Source organism: Phasianus colchicus, chromosome 5 (assembly GCF_987193195.1).
Source record: "Phasianus colchicus chromosome 5, bPhaCol1.hap1.1, whole genome shotgun sequence".
Lineage (NCBI taxonomy): Eukaryota > Metazoa > Chordata > Aves > Galliformes > Phasianidae > Phasianus > Phasianus colchicus.
Window position 1 is genome coordinate 27174463 of NC_143440.1, and position 21155 is coordinate 27195617.

Genomic DNA, 21155 nt, shown 5'->3' on the forward strand with positions numbered 1-21155 from the left:
GTTGAGGACCAATTGTAATGATCTGCCCCTGTAATGATCTGTGAACTGCTTTGCCCTGAGTGTGACCTGAGCAAGAGCAGTTGTTTTTAGCTGTTGAAAAGACAATCTGAAAGGTTGAGCAGGCCCTTTTCTGCAGCATGTAGATGCCTGATAGGCAGTTCTATGTTGGAAAGTGTTGTGGTTTGTCTTGTCAGACAGGCAGCTCAGCACCACACAGCTATTTACTCACTCTCCCCAGGTGGGATGGGAAAGAATCAGAAAGGTGAAAGTGGAAGAATTTCTGGGCTGAGATAGACAGTCTGCTAGGTAAAGTAAAAACCAGGTGCAGAAGCAAAACTAAGCAAGGAATCCATTCACTACTTCCCATCTGCAGACAAATGTTCAGCCACTCCCAGGAAACAAGGGCTCATCACACGTGTTACTTTATTGGGAAGAAAACATCACTGTGAATGTTTCCCCCTTCCTCCTTCTTTTCCCCAGTAGTTATTGTTGAGCACAGTGCCATGTTGTATGAAAAATCCCTCTAGTTCAGTTTGAGGCTGTGCCCCATCCCAGCTTCCCGTTTCCTCCAGCTCTCTGTGGTAGATCAGCATGAGAAGTAGGGAAGTCCTTGGCTTTCTGTGTAAGCACTACTCTGCAACAACTAAAACATCAGTGTGCTATCACCACTGTTTTCACCAAAAACCAAAACACAGCATCATACAAACAATTAACTTTATCCCAGCCAAAACCATGACAGAAAGCAACTATAATGTTGGGGATGATGGGCTGCTGCCTGATTCTTTTCTTCAAAATATTCACTGGAGCATCTTGCTGTGTGTTTGGCTGCAGCCTTAGTGTGCATGTGTGTTTGAATGTCTTTGAGAAATGTGGCCTGACACATTAGTTTTCTCTTTGGTGAGTCATGAGGTTTTTGTTTTGTTTTGCTTTGTGTTTTTGAGTTCAGATTATCCTGGCTAATTGTCCAGATGAGAGTTTAAGAGAAAAGCATTTAGAGCTTGATTAGTCAGAGTCTGTGTGCAATTAGGTATTGCATCATGCAAATATATGATATCTATTTTGTAAAATTAAGTTGTTTTACATTCTCTTAGCAAGTCATATCTATTATTTCTTACACACACTGTCCTGATCTTTGTTTCCATCAGAAATAGGACAGATATGTACATAACTGCTTACTGTATGAGTGTTTATATTCTAGTTGTCTGTTGATGATTCATTGTAATTGCTTCTCTATTTCAGGACCTACAATTAAATGGACCCTACTGATCTGTGAACAACGAAGAATAACAGTGAAAAGAAGTGTGAGAAGCACACAAAGAAAAAGGAAGTGGAGGCACTTTCATCGGGACTTCTTTCCTGCCCTTTATTACTAATACTGAATGGAAAAGAGAGATTTATGTGCCTTTTCTCCCCCAGTCTCAGGGATGGGTGTATTATAAATACGGTGTGTGCAGTTGGAAGAATAGACTGAATCATGAATCTTCAGGCTCAGCAAAAGTCTTCAACCAAAAGGACTGGGAAACGAATGACTTATTTTAATGAGCAAGATGTAACTGTGTCATCCAAAGAGCCACAGCAGCAGCTTAAAGAAGGACAGTATTATGGTCATGGAGGAAATATTCCAGCCTCCCAAACTATGGAAATTCCTCACACGGCAGGATTAACAAGTGCCCCCAGCAATGTTGCTTTGATGAACTCGGTTTACAGTCAAGACAGGGGAGAATCAGTGATGATGTCCCAGCCAGTAACAGCTGTCAAATGGCAGAATTCTCTAATGGGAAACAGGTTGCCAGAGAGAGGTGATGCCCACTGGCAATCTCCATCTGCAATGTGGAACCACAGTATGGTTTTTGGAAGCAATCCAAAAGGACCCCACGCCAATGCAGGTGCCCCAGGCTTCTATGGTCACCCAGAAGCTCTTAAAAGAAATCAAGAGAAAGGAGTATTTGTGTCTCAGATGGATTTGTATGAAGATGCAGTCCAACAAATGATGTCCCAGAAGGCTCAGCTGGAGCAGCAGGCTCTGGTTAGACAGCAAGCACAAATGAATTCCTTTCATCAGATGCAGAAACAGCAGCAGCAGAATCAAAGTCTGCCATTACAGCCTTTTCAGCTTGCATTTGGTCACCAAGGCCAGAAGCAAGGACTTCCTGAATTATTGCATGTCTTTCAAGAAGCCCCAGCTTCTTCCACTCCAGCATTTACTGCTCAACAAAAACAGCAAGCTCTTCCCCAGCTACAACTGTTTGAAAATTTCTATCCTCAGCAGCAGCAACAGGCTGCCACACAAGCTTTTGGTCTACAGCAAACTACTTCCATAGCACAGCCTCATGTTGCAGCTGCAGCACCTCAGCATCACATGATGGCACACCAGTTTCAGCAAACAGAGAGAAACCAGGAACTATTCAAGGCTCTAACAGAGCAGAACCAACAGACTGTTCTACCTCAGACCCAGATTCCTTTTCCAAGAAGATCACGGAGACTCTCCAAAGAAGGCGTCCTGATGACATCTACTGGAGAAGTGTTGGCTTCCAAGCAGGCAGAAGAACAATCTGGCAATTTATTTCTCCATCACTGGCAAGCGCATCAGCAAGAGGTCCCATTACAGCAGCCACTTGAATCACTGACCCATAACAAAAGTAGCTATTCACATCCCAAGAGAATGGATCAGGGGCAGAAGGATGTCCTGGCCAACAGTGAACCATGCCAGGTGGAAACAGGCAGGCACACCATCGCTCAGAATGGCAGAGATGCAGAGAAACAGACATTAGCAGCAGAAGAAAACACTTCAAGAACTAATGACTTTCAGGGTGTTAGAGGTGGTGTAATCCAGAGTACACGAAGGAGACGGCGTGTTTCTCAAGAAGCCAATTTGCTAACTTTGGCCCAAAAAGCTGTTGAGCTGGCTTCTCTTCAGAATGTCAAGGTAAGGCATACATCCTAGCCAGTGTAGTATGAGGACTGTTTCAGACAACAAAATAGGGCTGAAATGCAAAGGAACTTATGTACTGAGCAGGGTTGGCTTGTCTCTTGATGCAAGAAGCACTGTAGTGCAGTAGGGGCAGCTCTGTAGTCATAAGGGCAGTTTTACTTCACTAATACTGATGAGATTTTAGTTCAGTACTTCAATAAACAAATGTTTTCTGCTTAGGCTTCAAGCTGATCAGGAATTTAGGGTGACAAACATAAACAATTCACACATCTTTTGACCATTCTCCTCCTCTTATGTTAAGACTGCTGCTTACCTGCTATTTTTCAGTTGTAGAGGTTGAGGTGTTTCTAAATTGTGCTAAAATTACATAATGCTACTTGCTTGTTCAATATTTCCCATATATTACAAGTCTAAAGAAGCCTAATTTACTTAAAGAAGTTGTGCTGGTTATAAAATCTTTTTTTTTTTTTTTTCTGAGAATGTCCAGCAGCAGCTGCTCAGATTGATAATCTGAGGACAAAGTCTGCATGTAGACTTTCTGTAGGACTTGAACAGGGAAGACATTGTATTGAGTGACAAGGTAATTCTCTACTACTATCCTTTTAGTGTCCCTTCAGTCTAACTGTCCAGTATGTATACAGTTTGGCAAGATGGCAAGGCTCAAAATTAGCAGGAGAGACAAATGGTGGCATTTTTGTTGTTTGTTTATGAGGTGTGCTTTGCAGTTTTCTTTTGGGTGTGGTTAGACTAATCTTTCAATGAGTACCTCTTATGAGAAATTAAGATACACTTTTTTCTTTGGAAGCTTTGTTGCTAGGGAGTGATGAAGTACAACTGTTAGAGCATGAACTACTTTTACCTACAGGTTTGCCTCTCAAGTTGCTGACCAATCAGATAACAAAGGGAAGGAAATTTTTTTCCCCTTCTGTTGGTATTTTTTTTTCCTAGTCTGCCTATGGCTGTTTTTTTCCAGTCTTTTCCTTAGAGGGATATGCTTCTTAAATAAAAGAACTGGGGTAAGAAACAGTGAGATGAGTATCCATAACCTAGTCCGTCTCTTGTACAGCAACTAGTGACTGTCACTGTCATGAATCCTTTTTCTCTCACATGGGTTGAACTAGCTGTTTACCAGCAGGTGTGATACAAACTGCAGTCTGATCAACACAGTGGCAAGAGTAAATTCACTAAGCAGCTGGGAAAATGGCCTGACAAGTGAAACAAGAAGTTACTCACTTGAAGGCTTGTCTGCTTGTGTTTTGATTTATAATGCAAAGACCAGAGAAACATTTTGACAAATGCCCATTCGCTCTTTGTAGCAAACAAGCAGCTTGTTTGCTTCCATGGAGGCACTAGCTGAAGAGCTTTTTGTGTTTGGATCTCTTCAGGCTTCCAGGATGAGGTTTGGAAGAAGGTTAAAATTCTTACCCCGTGTCTGATAAACTTTGTCTCTAAGGAGATTGGATATCACATGAGAGGAAAAAGAAAACATTTTCAAGAGAGTTGTCTCCTCTTACCAGTGTCTTTCTGATAGAAACAACCAAAAAGCCTTCTGTAGTACAGATTATGCAAAGAGCATATGATTAGGCTATAGGATTAAATTATTGATAAAAGAAAATATATTCATAATTTCAATTAGTTGTTTGAACATTCCAGTGCAGTAGGCATAAGTATATGTGAAAACATTATTTTAGACAGCAGTATTGAAATATACGTGCGGTGTCATAAATGATGGTTTGCACCAGATCTGCCCATCTACTCTGTCTGCCTTTTTAAGGTGTTTTCTTGCTGCTTACAGATTGCAGTGAAAGCTCAACTCTTAGTATTAGTGTTTCATTTTGAATATATATGCTGTATTTGACATCTTCTAGAGATGACTTGAGGAGTATGCAAGGTCAATACCAAAATGACTAATGGGTTTCTGTGGATCTGCTGAAAGACTCTAGGCCAGTAGTGCATCTGTCAGTATTTATGCAAGAGTCTAAATGAAAATGCAACAAGTTGCACTTGTTGGAATTGTCCAAAAGTCCTATTACTTTTCTGTAATAGGGATACTGAACTGGCTGAAAACCACTAGCAATTTGACAAATGATGGTCCTGTCCCTTGTCTGATGATTCCTTTTTGCCTACCTCTAAACATAATCAAACTGTTTACAAAATTATTTAGTTTTATTCAAACAAATAGCTTGACTCCAAAATCAATTGTATCCTCTCCTAATAAACCGTAAGTATGTAAGAAATCTCACTGCTGTGGTGCAAAGCATCTTGTTGGAGGCTGTCTGAGCTATTTATATTTATTTCTCAGTGGTGCCTTTTCTTCATCTCTTCTACTGTTCAAGTCTCCTCCCATCCCTTTTCCTTAGAAGTAGTCATCTCTCCCATCTTCAGAGAAGAGAGTGTTTTGCTGGTTATCTCCCAGACATGAAAATAAAGGGAGCACAGTTGACCCATCATAGAGCCAAAGCAATGTGACAGCTTGTGTGTAATTAGCTGCCATCGTTTCCTCCTTGGAGTCAGAAAATAAGTTTGTGTCTCTTGACCTATGGAGATCCGTGTATATCACACAGGAAGTATCTGAGGTTTGTAGACTGGTCAGAATTGGTGCTTATTCACATATCAGTATCACCATTACTTCTTTGTTTCAGTCATTAGTCTGTCAGGTACCTATGAAGTACTTACCAGAGTGTTTGTAATAGTGATAGCTATGCAAGGAGAAAAAAAAACACAGTCATCTGGTAAGAATGAGATCTTTGTCTGCAGCAGTGTCAAAAAACCTGTGTTTTCCATCACACTATAGTGTTAAACAGTGCAAGTAGCCAGAGACCACTCTTAATGCTGATGCACAGATATCTACTATTGATTTCACTGCTGAAAGAATATTTTGGAGGTATACCCAGTTAGTTAACTAGTCCTCAATAATAAGGTGATAATCAGCATGGATCTCCTTGATGAATGGAGACCCATATATAGCAGTATGAACCCGTGAGTTGCTTCTTTGGGCATCTTTTTCCAGTAGGTGACTTTTTTATCTCTTTAAAAAGATGTTTCCGTTGGTTTCTCTTTCCTGAAGGTGAGAGACTACAAACATTTGCAAGAGCCTCTTAATATCTATAAGTAGAGGTCTTGAGTGTCATATCTGTCAGCATGATGAATGTCCTTCAAATTCAAGATTGGTAACCTCTTGGGACAGTATGGGTGCCAGTCACCATTGTGGAATGAAGGGAGATTCTCAAAGCTCTTGGATTCCTTCTACAGCACAGTCTGTGCCAGTTGATGCCAAATGTGACTCATCAGTTCTATGTTTCATTGTCACGCAATGGGGGATGATACCTCCAGTCTGTGAAGAAGCAGCCAGATTTTGAAACTGCAGGGCCGTTTATGGGATAAAGCATACTGTGCTACTCTAATAAAATATCTTATAGGTAGGAAGTCCTAAATCTTTTTGTTCTGATTAATTTTACTTACTCAGGCTTAGCACCTAGATTTAGGCGTCTTGGAGAGTTCAGAGCTCCAGCTTCAAGCTCTGACTGATCTGGCATCTTGTGACAGTGAGGTTGCACTTCTCTGAATATAAATCTAGTATTGAAGTGGGACTTCATTCTAGTCCTTTTAGCTATTAGATTGATTATTTGTGCACCAGCTAAAGCTAGTTCATTCACTCTCCAGTGAAGCCAGCTCTCTTGATCTGTAACAATACTGAAATGACAGGGGAGTTTTGAAACCTTACAGCAGAATCTTCTTAGCTAAGATTTTTATTAGGATTAGGTATTCTTAGTGGCATATGATCTCTCATTGTACCTGAGAGATAATGTGCCTTAGTTTCCACTTCACAAAGCTGTTCAGATGAATTCCTCATTAGATTATGACTCTGACAGAGAATGAATTTGCATTCTAATCACTTTCCAAACACAGCATGAAGTTTGAGTGAAGTTCTGAAGTGTCTAAAGAAGCATTTTCTACAACTTCCATATTATGCTTGTCTGGAGTTTGAGAAGGACTTTTGCATCCCTGAAGGGAGGTATCATTGAAAGTTGTCCTTTGACATCTGGCTTCCAAGTGAACTGGCTATTACTTTGAAGGAGTGGTCCTAGAATGGAATGAACACACAGATAGTCATTTGAAGGAGTAGAAATCACTTTTCTTAAGTTATTTGGTGCTCCAGTACCTGTATGTCTGTTCAGTAATTCATCATCCATTCTTATGTCCTTGAAGCTCAGTTTTTTAGAATTTCCATGAGTAAAAGAAAGCAGAGATATGGAAGCTATAAAACCGATGCAAAACATGCTGGCTTTTACTTACGCTTTGTTGATTCGACTGAACAAAACTTCTTCGGGAGGTTTGGAAGGCAAATCTTAGGCTGCACTTACAAATAAGGAAAGCTGCTGTTGAGTAAATTGGAAAAGTACAGTAGAAACCTAGCTTATTTTCTTTTGTTCTTTATGAGAGATTTAAAGTTACCAAGTTTGAGTCTTTTCTGGTATAGAAGTCTAACATTCGAAATTAATAATTTGCAGCTTATAGTAATTACTAAAACTGAAGAACCTTTGAGGAAGTTATAGGGTAAAGCATTTGAGACTTGAAGGAATCCTCAACTAATTCTAACAAATGTTGATCATGATTTTGTCAAGTATTCTTTTTCCTCCAATAATGCTTTTCAAATCCATTTCAGCTTGCAAATAGCACTGAGAAAGTTGATATACTGTGCAAGTGAGAGGGCATCTGATTCATTATGCAAGCGCTACAGAACTTTTAAGTTACCTATCTATCTTCTCAGGAGTCGGATACTTCGGAAGAGAAGAAAAGCGTGCTGATAGCAGCTCCAGGACCTACAGCTGCTAAAAGTGTTGTGGAATTTGCCAGTTCTTCACCAGCTCCCAAAAAAGCCCGGGAGGATAGCAGCCTTGTGCCTCTTATCATTCCTGTATCTGTGCCAGTGAGAAAAATTGACTTGCAAAACCTTGAAAAAGAGAAGTCTGAGGATGGGAAATTCCAGAGAGGCCAAACAAATGATCGAACTCCTTGTGAACGCAAGCCTTCTGTGATAGTCACTCGGAGGCGATCCAATCGTAATACTAACATGGAAACCTCAAATCAGGTATGGGCAGGTGAAGAAACCAAAGAGAACCATAGCTGTTACTTCTAATTATGTATTTTTTACACATAAACTTTTCTATTAAAGTTGTTTAATCTCATCCTTTGAACTTGGGATGGGGCAATGTTTTGTGGTAGTTGTTTTTTATTTCATAATATATGCCATATATTTGAGGTATCACTGGCTTTTCATGACCTATTGCTACTACGAGTACAGTCAACCAATGCTCCACTACTAAACAGTAGAGTAAATAAAGCCAGATAGACAATAACACTGAAAAGAAATATTTTATCTCCTTGAGAAAATAATTATTTCTCCATATGTACATAGATAGTAATGAATGAGTAGTGTGTATATATCTCCAAGAGTGAATAAAATGGAAACTGAAGATTTATTCTTATGAAATTTAAATCTCTTTCTGAGGTTTTGGAGATCAGTACTTTAATATTCCTATTCAGTGGGTTTTTGTTTTTTAAACTTTTTTATCTGTCCTCTTGAGAAGTATAACAGAGTATTCTGATACCAAAGATAAATGGCAGGCATCTAAGGAGATTTCTGTGCAGTTAAACACACAGCCGTTTAAGACAATACTGTGATATTTTCTGCTATTCTCTTATCTCTATCTAATATCACTTTGTATGTGTGTCACAGTTCTGCTGCACTTATATGCACTCTTTACTAGCTGCCATCAGATTGTCATCATCTTTCCAAAGGTTGAATCAGACATATTTGTGATTGTTGTAAAATATAGCTTCATAAATGCTTGGAGATAGTGTTGCTACCTAATAGACCCACCCTCCACAGGTGCCCTATCAGATTTTGAGCTACCATGGAAGAATGTTGTCATATTGCTGAAATTCTTCATGTGATTTAAGGCCTTATAATGAAATTAAATATATAACCTTTTTCAAATAGCATGAACATGCTGTTCCAAAGGATGAAGCAGAGGGCTTTGCCCGGAAACCAAAGCAGCGCCCAAGACCTGAGCCACTCTTCATACCACCAAAAGCTGGCACCTTTATTGCACCACCTGTTTATTCTAATATTACACCGTATCAGAGCCACTTACGGTCACCTGTCCGTCTGGCAGACCATCCTTCTGATAGGAACTTTGAACTACCTCCTTACACTCCTCCACCAATTCTTAGTCCAGTGAGAGAAGGATCTGGGCTATATTTTAATGCTATCCTCTCTTCAAGTGGTCATCCGGTTCCACCTCCAATGACTCCTAAAAGTGCTCACAGAACTCTGCTTAGATCAAGTAAGTTCCACTTTTTCTTTCCCCTCTTTCCTTTTTGGCTAATTTGTGCTTAGGAACTGTGGAGCAATAGAAGGATAATCATGACTTCTGGAGTATGTGAAAATGAAATTTCTTGGGTTGCTAGGATGAAGGGATTGCAGTGCTCCTTCCATCAGTCCATAAATGTAAAGATGCATTCACAAGTAATCTCCAACACCCCCTACTGACATTCTCAGGAATGGAAAAGTCAGTTTATTTTCTGTAATAGCCTGTCATTATCGAGGGCTGAGTAGGCAGTAAGTAGTTATTAGTAAGATGTAAAAGCTGAGTTCTACTTGGACATCTTAAACTTGTTTAGCATATGGGTACCTGTTTTGAAATATGGTTCTGACAGATTTATCGTCTGTGTGAAGAAAATATCTTGTGAGAAGGTGATGAATCTGAGCAGCTCTTTCTTTGCCTTGCAGACAGTTCAGAGGTTACCCCTCCTGTTCTTTCTGTGGTGGGAGAAGCCACTCCAGTCAGCATTGAACCGTAAGTACCCAGCAAAGTCTTAGTCTGGTAGTAAACCTGCTTCTCTTCCCGCTCCTAAACCTTTGACCTGCTCCACGTATAGTTGATATATCCTCTTAGAAACATTAAAGCTATTCCTATTAGTGGCTCAAAATATAAACGTCTTTTAAAAAAACAACTCTGTGCAATAAATAACATTTGGGCAAATGCCCTTTTATTTCTGGTGATTTTACCTACTTTCTAGTATTGGTCAGCAGAATGAATTAGGTGAGTCTCTCTTGTTTTATTATATACACGTATTTGGAAGATCTATAATTGTTTGAGAGTGGGAAAATAACACTCTTTTAGTGAAAGAACAAAGAAGAATATGGACAAATGTAGTTAGCTTTCAGATGGGCTGCTCAGATTTCAGGTTATCCATGTGGCACGTATTAGCTTCAGCACAAATGTGAACATGTTTTTTTTCCTTCTAGACCAGCTCAGTCTGAAAGCATGGTAGCCATTTGCATGCAGTGTGACCTGAACTAATAAGTTTAATTAATCTTTTTAGCTGTTTGTATGCTGGGAAGGCTCAGACATTAAAACCCAGTGGCACTAGGGAACACAATTTGGAAATAGAGAAACTGGAGTTACGATTTTAGGCTTGGTGCCAGTCCTGCTAAACCTGTCAGGAAAAGCAAAGCTGCAAGTGTCTCTGTACAGCTCTTGTAAATTCCAGGAATGTTATAAATTCCTGTAGAACTGCAGCAAGGTAGTTCCAATTTTGCAAAATCTAAGCATAAAGATGTATGGCATGGTGATAGCCGTGTGATGTATCATTCATGTGGCTCTACAGTCCTGATTCCTTGCACTCAGGAATCTCTGCTCTAACTGTAGCATATATTGTTAATGTTTGAAATTTAATTTAGACCATCTCCAAATAAATATGTTGTCTTCTACTTCCAAAATTCTCCACGTTTTAAAGATTTGCTGTTGACTTATAGGACTTCTTCCCCTTTCTCTCTCCTGTCTGTTGGAAGTTCAGGTTTTGTACATTTTTGGCAGCTGGCTGTCCTGAGCTGATTGAAACCTATTGCAATTGCAAATAAACTCAGGTTATTCTTGTCACTTTCACAAATTCCTTCTGGGCCCATACTCTGGCTCCAGGACAACTCTAGCAGCTAATCACTATTTCTTTGCTCCTGTATCTTGTATTGCACCAACAGCAGTTCAAATTCATAGAAATAAACAAGCACAACTTTAGTTTTGGTTTGTTTTTAATCTGTTTTGACAGTAGCTTAATTCATTGTTTTGTCGTTGGTTGAAGTGAACCTCTCTTGAACAGATATTTTTGTTTTCTCAGCAGATCTTGATCATCTTTGCATGAGGTTACTCAGTTTTGCTGTTGCCTCCAATGGTTTAAATTGCTGAAGTTAATGACATAATATTGGCTGCGGATTAAGTTGTGGATGAAATTTTTCAAATTTGTTACTATAAAATTCAAGTCATGGTGACTTTTAACTTCCTTTTGACAAAAGAAAATGAACTTGCATTAGTGTGCAAAGAGCTATCTTGTTATCCTAAGACTTAGTTTGAATAGATGTTTAGGCAAATTAGAAAACTTTTCAGATTTTAAAATCACAAAGTAGTGTCACTTTGTGTTGTCAAAGTAATTAGTTTACTACTACTTCAGTGCTAATTTGTGCAGTAGTGTTGTGGTCTGTTATGTTGATGTATCTTCCATAAAGGAAGGATGTCAGAAAACTTTTTAAAAATTATTTTTTGCTTTTAAGAAAAAGGAAAAAAAGTGCAATTTGATCCATTGGTTTGCATTCTTGATTCTGTTAAAAGCTGATTGTAACTTATGATTGCCACATATTGTGTTCTTAATTGCTTGCTTTGTCAGACCTTCTGCTAATGCTTCTTAAAAGGTTATTTGATTGCAGAGATTTGGAATAGGAAATGTACTAATGAAGCTTAATTCTTCTATTTGGGAAGTAGATTAATAGGCAGTTGGTGTCACGGATCTGAATGTCTTAAGAGTCTTGCAGTTCAGTTCCTTTCAAGTCTTCCTTGTAGTCACTCCTCAGCTAGCCTCAATTCTGAATGATGCCACATGTAATTGTACCACAGGATGTCCCAGCAGCATTGATTACAGGCAGTAGCTTTTGCTGTACTGAAATCTAGGCTTTCATGTTAAAGGAGTCATGGAGTAACTTAGCTGCAGTGGATCTTGGGAGGTCACTTTGTCCAAGCCCTTACTTGGAACAGGCCACGCTGGATCAGATTATTTAAGTAACTGATCAGCTTTTGTGGTGGAAATCTGGTTTTATTTGGATATTGCAGGACTTGCAATACTTGTGTCCCTATGCAGTAAGAGTCTACAATAATCTATGTTTGGTTTTAGGATAAAAGGTCATTTCTGAGATACCCCTCCTAACTCACATTCTTTTCCTCCAGTTCTTCCAGCCACTACTCTCCCTCTCACAAATGAGGCCAGAAGAGCCTCATTTGTGCCTGGGGACACACAATCTCCCAAATTTCCCTAAGTGTTAACAGACTTCGTGTGTTTCCACTTGACAGCAAAGTCAGTTGCTTGTAGTTATCCCTTCTAGGGTGGGTCAGTAACCATACCCTTTCTTGCACTGTAAAACTGCATGCTATACCAATAGGTGAGACTAATTGCAGTGAGCAGAATATTCCACACGAATATCATTTTGCAGTCCATCACAGTGTGCTGCAATCAGGATGTATCAATGTTTTTTTGTTTTGCTTTTTTTTCCTTTAGCAAGGTTTTCTCAATCTTGCATGAAATCTCTTGCTTTTTGTTTTGCTCTCGTGCTGCATCTGACCAATACTATAATCAGTCAATATCATGTTTTTCAACAAAATAATCAAAAAAGGTGAAGGTAGATATTCAAGAAAGGTGAATAAGTGGAGAACTATAGTTTTAATAGGTTTCTGTACCTGTAAAACACTCAAAACCAAACTGAGTTCTTCCTAGGGTTCTTCATTCTCCATGCAGCTTCCACCCTCAGTATATATGAAATTGAATTACTTTTCAGAAGCAGTATCTATTCTGTTGAATCTGTTTTTTAGGCACCCTGAAATACTTAAAACTGCTGGCATTACAGGTGGGATATTTTCAGCTGCCTTTATTATCCCCAGCCCATGCCTTGCCACTAGACAACATCCCTAGCACTTTACTTTTGACTGGAACTAGAGATTGTGTTTTGGGGAAAATGACAGGCAGTATATGATGTTCTGTATAAAGCTTCTTTATTACATTAGTTGTACCCGAATGTTATCTCACCATCACCTACTGCCAAGGAAGTTTTCTGAGCAGTTATTTGGAGATCCTACTTTAAGTACAATTCCAACTACTGCTGATAGATAAGACAATGGAAACTGATAGTGATCTTTTCAGTTGTAATGTACGATACCTGAAGGCTGTTCTTGCTATATGACAGGACCTGCTGCATTTTGGTTTCCCCATAACTGGCATTTTTACAAGAGATGAGACTGTTTGGATATTGTAGAAATTACCTGACCATGACTTATCTTTTCTGCAGGCGTATAAATGTAGGAACTCGCTTTCAAGCAGAAATCCCTTCACTCCAAGACAGATCTCTGGCAGCAGCTGATGAACATAAAGCAGAGCTGGTGTGGCAGCCATGGGGTGACCTGGAAACCAACAGAGTCACCCAACAGAATGGTAAGAATGTGGAAGGCTGGTAATAGGGCTGAGTGCCATAGCCGTGTTAGAGTTAACCACGTCTACTGTAGGCATAACTTCAAATAGAGCTGTCAGTTATCATGACATACTTAAATGGTCTTGAAAGCAATCTTAGGAGTAAAACTTATTTTTCTGGATTGTATGTAGGGGCTGGGAGGTTGATAGGAATTTTATTTATTTATTTATTTATTTAATGAGATAAAATGAGACCATTATTACCTGTCAAAGAGAATGAATGAAACTTCCTTGTTAAGTGTAGTCAACTTTTAAACAGATGCTCTAGACATTATAGTATTTGGGAAAATCAAGTTGTAGACATTAGACAGGAAGAAGCAGGAGCTGTGTCAGCTAGATAGCAGACTGAGTAGCTGTCTGCTTTTGGTGCACACAGGTTGTGGCATGTACAGATGCTGAAGAGGGATTGTGGGTGGTCTTAGAAGAATTTTTTTCTTAATAAAGAGAAAAAAGGGTATTATGAAATCAAAATTTTGTATAGATCATAGAATAGAGGGGGGATTAAAAAAATCTGAGGTGAAGGGAAATTGGAAGACGTTACAGGAGACATGAGTTGCAAAAAAACCTCCATGTGTAAATAGTGCTGCTTGTGGGACTCTGCTCTGTGACCTTGCAGTCTAATTAATTCCTTTGTGCAAATCTGACCCAAATAAATTTCCAAGCTCATTCATCATCTTGGTTTTATCTTCTGTTATGTCTAATTATGCTTCAAAAGATCTAATTCGTGTGAATTCTTTAGGAAACTCAATTTTAATCTTCTAATCTGAATTTGTTTGGTATATCTTTGTGAATAGTGGAAAGCCTGCTAGCTGCTGCCTGCTCAAGCATTTTTCCTGGAGGTGGAACCAACCAGGAACTGGCACTGCATTTCTTACATGAAGAAAAGGGAAGCATTCTGGTGAGTCTTCCCACCTTTTTGCCTTGATGTGGTGAAAGATTTTAACTAAGGCCAGGTGACCTGTTATTTGACAAATGGAAACCTCTTGAATACTCTGTACTTTGCTTCTAGTTCACATTGCTTCGTGTCTCTTGGAGATGCTGCTGTCCCTAAAGTGTTCTTCCTGATGTACACTACCATGTTCATTCCCTATTGTTCATATTTTGAGCTTCAAACTTTTGGCTTTTTAACAGACTGTCATCTAGTAGACTGAGTAAGATGAGACTGCCTAATGAATTTTAAACATTGTCTTAAATGAAAGTGGAGAGGCTTACCACTTGTCAGTGGTAGCCAGAATTTAGTGGACAGTTATATGGGAACTGTTGAGTCATGGCCTGAACCACTGATTGAGCACCTGGGGAAAGGATGGGTCAGCCCTGGGAGCACAGGTGAAGGCAATTCAGGTGTGTGACCAGAAGGGGAGGAGCCTGGCTGCACCTCTCATAGACCCCATTTAAGGGCTGACTGCCCCTGGGGAAGGATCCCTGGTTGGAGATCCCTCTTATGGAGTTTCTATGGTGAGCCTAGATCTTCAGAGATGGGTGAGCACCTTTTCTTTCATAACACCTTTCTATCGTGCTTGTCCTTTTGTCATTGCATCTTTTGTATCACCATTCCATTGCACTGATCTTTCTGATTGTTGTGGCAGTCAAGAATTGATTTTAAAGTTGTTCCATTTCATGTCACAGGTATTAGCTGTGATGTAGGAAAAAGAGAAGAACTTCTTTTCAATTAGCATACCAGAACAGAGTGGATTGACAATTACCTGATCTTTGTTTTAAATTTTTGTGTTGTTTATTTTAGGGAGCTCTGACCAAGCTGCTATTGAAGGGGCCAGTACGATCACCTACTCATCCTCTGGCAGATTATCACTACACAGGTTTGCTAACCAGAATAACTCCGTGCTGCCTGTATGTCTTAAGGGAATTCTTCTATACTTTCCTATTTTTCTGGGACAATCTGTAACATTATGATAAGAATTAAAGGCAATGCTTCTCCCTAGTAAGTTGGATGATGGCTTGCCAGGAATTGCACATGTGCAAATCATGACACAATGTAAGAAACACTCCATCTCTCAGAATATGTGCATCTGTGAATTTGCATATGTGTGTATTTTGGTTTCCTTTACTGAGGAAAAAGGAATCTGATCCCTTATACTGAACCACGGAGAATGCAGAAAAATGATTAATTCATAAAGGACAGACTGTGGCAACCTTGGGGTCACAGCCTCTTTGGTGTGGATTTCCATACGGTGGAGTTAAGAGGGAGTGTGAGGGAAGAGATCTCAATCTTGCTGAAGAAACCTAGGAGGTGAAGAGCTCAGCCAACTGTCGATGCTTGTCACTGTTTCTGTGAAATGTACATGCCATAAACTGTCTTTTTAGTGTCACACCTAATTAGGAATTGTTAGGTTGTGTGACGCTTGTTAAGTTCAGTGATCTAGGGGGACCCTAGCTGCTTGAGAGGCCTGATGCAAAGTGTGAGAGAGAGACTTTTATACCTGCTGCCACAAAGTACAGAAATTGCATTTATTCGTTATTACACACCGCTACTGTAATGCTGTTGCTTTGGTATATCTATAAGGGAGGAGGAGATTCTGGGATGTTTATTATTGGAGGCAAGTACGCTAGAATACTAACGTATTTGGGATGTTATAAATTTTTGAGTACAGTTTGCTGTTACATCTCATCTTGTATTGTGGATTTCCACTGAAAGAGAAGTTCCTGTTTTCCTGCCCCTACCATTTTCCTTTTATCAAATGTAATGACTGGACCACCACAGCGTGTGTCTGTTAAGCTTGCTGTTTTGTTGGAAAATATTGTAACTTCTTCTAACTAGCTGGTTTTAGCAAGCTGAACTGAGTTAACCTGGAGGGATGAGAACAAGATCTAGAATGAAGTGATGAGAGCAGGGCCGAAGTGAAACTGTAAGAGAAGGGTTAACAGCAGCCTGCAGTTATGTAGGATTAGGTGCAAAGTGAGACTGTACCATACTATGTGTACATTCCGTTTATTTAAAGGGAAATTTAAGAAAGAGTACATAGAGTTAACATTTGATGTTGCAAGGACTTAGTTGCAACTTTTTATCTACAGGATCAGACAGTTGGAAAGTTGCTGAAAAGAAGCTTTTCAACAAAGGCATTGCAATCTACAAGAAGGACTTTTTCTTAGTCCAAAAGCTGGTGAGTGTTTTACTGTTGCTGTTTTTTATGGCAATGATATCTTCTAACGTTTGAACATTTAATACAGGAGATTAAATCCTGATTTTTCTGAAACCTCAGTATTAAGCACTCAGGAGATTTTGTAGAAATGTTATAATCCAGCACAGCACAATCTCATCAGAGATGGCTAGGACAATAGCGGTTGTGTTGGGTTTGTTAGGTTTTTGGTTTTTTTTCTGTTGTTGTTTACTCAATCCTTGTACTTTCTGCATTGCTTCCATTAGTCCACATAGTGCAGATATCGCTTCCACAGGGCATATTTATAGAGTGCTGGTAATGTTCCAGTACAGCTTAAAGGGCTTGCTTATAAAACTAAATAGAAACACATCCTTGTTGATGATGAAAAGGACCAAAGAAGGATAGGTGAATGATGCATCCTTTTGTGCTGTTTGCTGTTACATTGATATTTAAAATGATCGCTCGTGTGTGTTTTCCATGAGGTGTGACACATCAGTGGAAGGAAAGCACTTGAAGGACTTAAAGCATAGAATCAGGAGCTGCGTTTGTTTTCTCTGAATAAAACATCCAAAATGCATTTAAGTTGTAAAAGCCCAGAAATTAAGAATATACTTTCAAACTTTCAAAATAATCCCTGATAGAGAATATATAGATAGTCATAGGTCCGTACGGATAATTGTCTATCGCTGTACGTGTATGAAATGCATATGGCCAAAATGGGAAAGTGCTGCAAACTTTCCTTTCCATTTTTGGAACGGTATTCTGCTCTGGTCTTCTCCGAAGTGCTGCCATAGAATAAAACTCCCATAAAACTGAAAAGCTGCGCTCAAGCCTGACAGCTCAATTGGAATGTTTCAGAGGCTAAGAAGTGCAATAAGCAGACAAAGCACCAGGTTCTGTCACCTTTACATTGGCCAGCTTTTCTTTGGAAAGCTGGTCTTGCATTCCTCAAAATGAATAACATTGGTGGTAGGGAATGGGCTTTAGGATAGAAGAAGAGAACATGGGAAATAAGGGTTTAACAGCAGTTGTAATGGGATTAAGAGTGCTAGGGAAAGAAAAGCACAAAGTGTATTTATTGCACCCTTAGTGATTGTTTATAAGCCTTCTTAAAATCATGTAATCTATTGTACTTTTATGTTTTCCAAACACCAGATAAAAACCAAGACAGTGGCTCAGTGTGTGGAATTCTACTACACATATAAGAAACAAGTGAAAATTGGTCGGAATGGGACCTTAATTTTTGGGGACATAGATGTTGCTAATGAGAAGTCTGTGCGAGATGAAGCTGAAGTTGACATCAAGGTAAGTTCTTAAATTTCTCTCATCTCTCTTGGGCTATGGTGCTAAGTTAGTTTTTGTGTGCTGTTTTGTTTGGTAGTAGAATCAGATCCAAAAACAGTTTGGCCAGTGCGGAGTTCAGACTTACAAGCTTGTGTCCTGTGTCACATAATGACATTTACTTGCAGACACCGAGGGTAACAGTTCCTTTGTCTTCTGGTGAAGAGTTCCCACAGGTTTGCACGTGTTCTTCCTCTCAGAAGGGACTTTTTCAGTGAAGAACAGGGGCACTTGGAAGATGAGGAGGAGGAGGAAGAGGAGGCAGAGGAAGGGTTGGATAACAGAAAGAAGAGTACACTCCTTCTCAAAGATGAACAGACACTACAAGATGATTTAATAGTAAGTGCTGCATTGTGCATGCTGTGCTTTTTATACTACCTTCACTCTGCAAGTAGTTTAGAAAATACGAGGTCGACAGTTCAAGATTTAAAAGTCTCTGCCTTCTTCCAGAACAAGGGCTGGGCTGAGGTAGCTTAGAGTGTTGCTGGTAACAAGACTGTGTGCTGTTCTGGAAGAACTGAGATGAGTAAGGCAAGGAAACCCAACTTATTTGTAGTTGATGTATACATAGGATCACAGTGAGAAGCGGGCTTCAGTTTGTTTGCCTTACGTTTCTCTCTCTCCAAAGGCCAATGATGCTAATATAAGAAGTCGAGAGGCAACTGTTACAGGCAGAATTGGAAGAAGGCCGAGGGAGACGACCATGAAACCTCGAAAGCTTATTCCTGCTCCAGTGCAGAGGAGGCGGCGAAAACAGAAGATAAAATCAGATGTTGCCAGTAAAATCCAGAACACAGAAAACACATTTCCATGTAAAAAGTGTGGCAGGTAAGAGCAACTTAACTTCCAGCAGTAGTCATGAAATTACAGTAGGGCAAGCTGGAGAAACTGGCAATAATTTTAATGAAGTATTACCCTACTTAATCTTGCAGATTAGGGGTTTTTGCAGTGTTTTTTTGTTTGTTTGTTTTTAACAACTTATGGCTTTGAGATGTCTTTCATATCAGAGGTATATTGATATTAAGATGCTTCTACTTGGCTAATTACCTTCTGACTGTTCTTCAAAGGGCATGAGACACTGCCTGCATTTCAGTGGTGTGTAGTATTTGGATGGCAAGAAAATGAGATCTTCATCTAGTTGTATCACAAGGGCTGTTAACAAATTGTTGCTATGTCTGGGACTTAGCTGATCCTGCAAAGGTATATTGTCCCTGTGTCCTCAGAGAGCACGTTGTACTGGAAAGGTTAGAGCTGTTAGAAGGCAGATGGGTAAGACTTGACCCTGGCTGCTGACAGAGAAGGAGCAGGCAAGGATTCATAAACCTGTCTTGTGACATTTGATGCCAATTCAAAATAGTTAATGGTGAGCAATAGAGGGATAGATCATGGTAGCGCAGAACTGGGAGGAAAAAGCTCAAATGTTTCCAACTGTGTGGATAAGTGTCTGGAATGGCAACTGACCATTCACTTCCATGTTTATTTTATTTTTGTGGTGTAGGGGAATGGCTAAAAAGTGGGGCCCTGTTGTTAAGCAGCCACACATTTCAGATGCCGGTGTTGCCTCTCTGAATTTAGAAAATATATTAAGAAACAAAGCAAGTAACTCAAGGATGCTCAGGATCTTCTGCTAATACTTCAACCAGTGCATTGGCACATGCTGAGGCAGAAGTGGTGTTTGCTGTAGATGTTTTGTGCAGTGCCAACACGCTGAAGCTCACAAACTTATATAGCTATAGAGGATATAGCTATGGAAAGCTCTTTCAGTGAATTAATGGGGGAGAAAGCTATAAGTGAGACCTATGCTAATGCACCTATATTTCCTCAGGGTGTTCTACAAGGTGAAGAGCCGTAGTGCTCACATGAAGAGCCATGCGGAGCAGGAGAAGAAGGCAGCTGCACTGAAGCAGCAAGAGAGAGAGGCGGCAGCAGCAGCAGCAGAGGCGGCAGCAGCAGCGGCCCACAGCCAGGCCCAGCAGGAAGAGAGCAGTGAGAGTGGGGGGAGCAGCAGTGGAAGCAGCAGTGGGAGCTCGGATGAGGATGGAGAAATATAGCAGCAAGCTAGAAATGGAGGGAGTAGCAAGGCTGGACCTATCACCCTCTCTGTGGTTTCACGTTTTTTGTTTGCACTTTTCTGACCTGAACCATCAGGTCTCAGTTTCAGTGCTGCAGCCTCCTCATGCCACATGTTCCACTTCACCTTGCCAGTACTGACCAAACCAGAGTTGCAGACAAGAAGATTTGTTTCAGCTTGGATTTTTTTTTAAAAAAAACCAAATAAGATTTCTATTCTATTTATAATCATATCTGAGGTACACAATTAAACAACGTCACCTGCAGTGGAAGTAAGTTCTCTTGGGTCAGTATGACCTCTCTTCTTGTGCTTGTCAGAAATCATGATAACAAGATTCTTGGATATAACGGTTTCCAGACCAGAGTTAGAAAATGGTGCTCTGCTCTGAGGTGACTGTATCCAATTACTGTGATACTGGTGATTTCTAGATGCTTTCTTTCTTAGCAAGTTATTCTTCCTGTTACACTTTCCTGCCTTTCTAGGCATTTATTCTGGCTGCCAGCAAGTTTTGTGGAAAGATGGTGTGTGGTTTGGCCTCTGTTTCACAAAAATGAAAAGTGGGATGAGCAAGATATGCTTCCTCATTCTGAGAGGAAGTTTTATTTTTCAAAGAACCCTGAGGTGGTTTTCTTTCATGCTGTCAAGAACTCAGCAATGGGTGTAAGGTATCCTGAGGGATTTAAGTTGTCACAGGCCTTGTGGCTTTGTCTCCTAATGGAAAACAAAATAGTTAGCCTTTGATTAACTTCTTGGAAGGTAGTCTGGGTTTCACAAGTGCAATTTGAAATGAAAACTGTTGGTTTTGACTTTGGTTAAAGGGGAGCAAGTTTGTTTTGTGAAAGTGAACATGGACCTTGTCTGCGTGTTAGACTGTGCCTCCCAGAGATGGGAGGAATGAACTCTCATCTCTATCAAGCTCCTTAAATCTCCCTGTGAATGGCTCTTACCTCTCAGCACATCTGTTTATTTTCTGCGGCAGCCCTCATTTATCTTTTTTGCCATTGAGAGCTTATATTTGTGGGGCCCTTGTTTTCCAAATACTTCCTGTCAGACAGTATGTGACCGCATATGCAGGAGGCTTTTCACTTCCATGCAAGTGACTGGAAGCCATGCCTGCTGGGTT

At 39.9% G+C, this 21155-nt stretch overlaps 1 protein-coding gene across 6 annotated transcripts in view; it reads left to right on the forward strand.

Annotated features, from left to right (window-relative positions):
• The window catches only part of MIDEAS (mitotic deacetylase associated SANT domain protein), a 61543-nt gene extending 40960 nt beyond the window's left edge, over nucleotides 1-20583 (forward strand). For all 6 annotated transcript variants that reach the window (XM_031593576.2, XM_090141043.1, XM_090141041.1 and 3 more), the window contains 12 exons: nucleotides 1240-2926; nucleotides 7704-8024; nucleotides 8937-9282; nucleotides 9729-9795; nucleotides 13326-13468; nucleotides 14299-14402; nucleotides 15246-15321; nucleotides 16535-16623; nucleotides 17776-17925; nucleotides 18127-18300; nucleotides 18590-18789; nucleotides 19787-20583. In XM_031593576.2, the coding sequence (XP_031449436.2) occupies nucleotides 1475-2926; nucleotides 7704-8024; nucleotides 8937-9282; nucleotides 9729-9795; nucleotides 13326-13468; nucleotides 14299-14402; nucleotides 15246-15321; nucleotides 16535-16623; nucleotides 17776-17925; nucleotides 18127-18300; nucleotides 18590-18789; nucleotides 19787-20012 (3348 nt within the window). In that variant the 5' untranslated portion in view covers nucleotides 1240-1474 and the 3' untranslated portion in view covers nucleotides 20013-20583. The remainder of the gene's footprint in view (nucleotides 1-1239; nucleotides 2927-7703; nucleotides 8025-8936; nucleotides 9283-9728; nucleotides 9796-13325; nucleotides 13469-14298; nucleotides 14403-15245; nucleotides 15322-16534; nucleotides 16624-17775; nucleotides 17926-18126; nucleotides 18301-18589; nucleotides 18790-19786) is intronic.
• The last annotated feature ends 572 nt before the right edge of the window (nucleotides 20584-21155 follow it).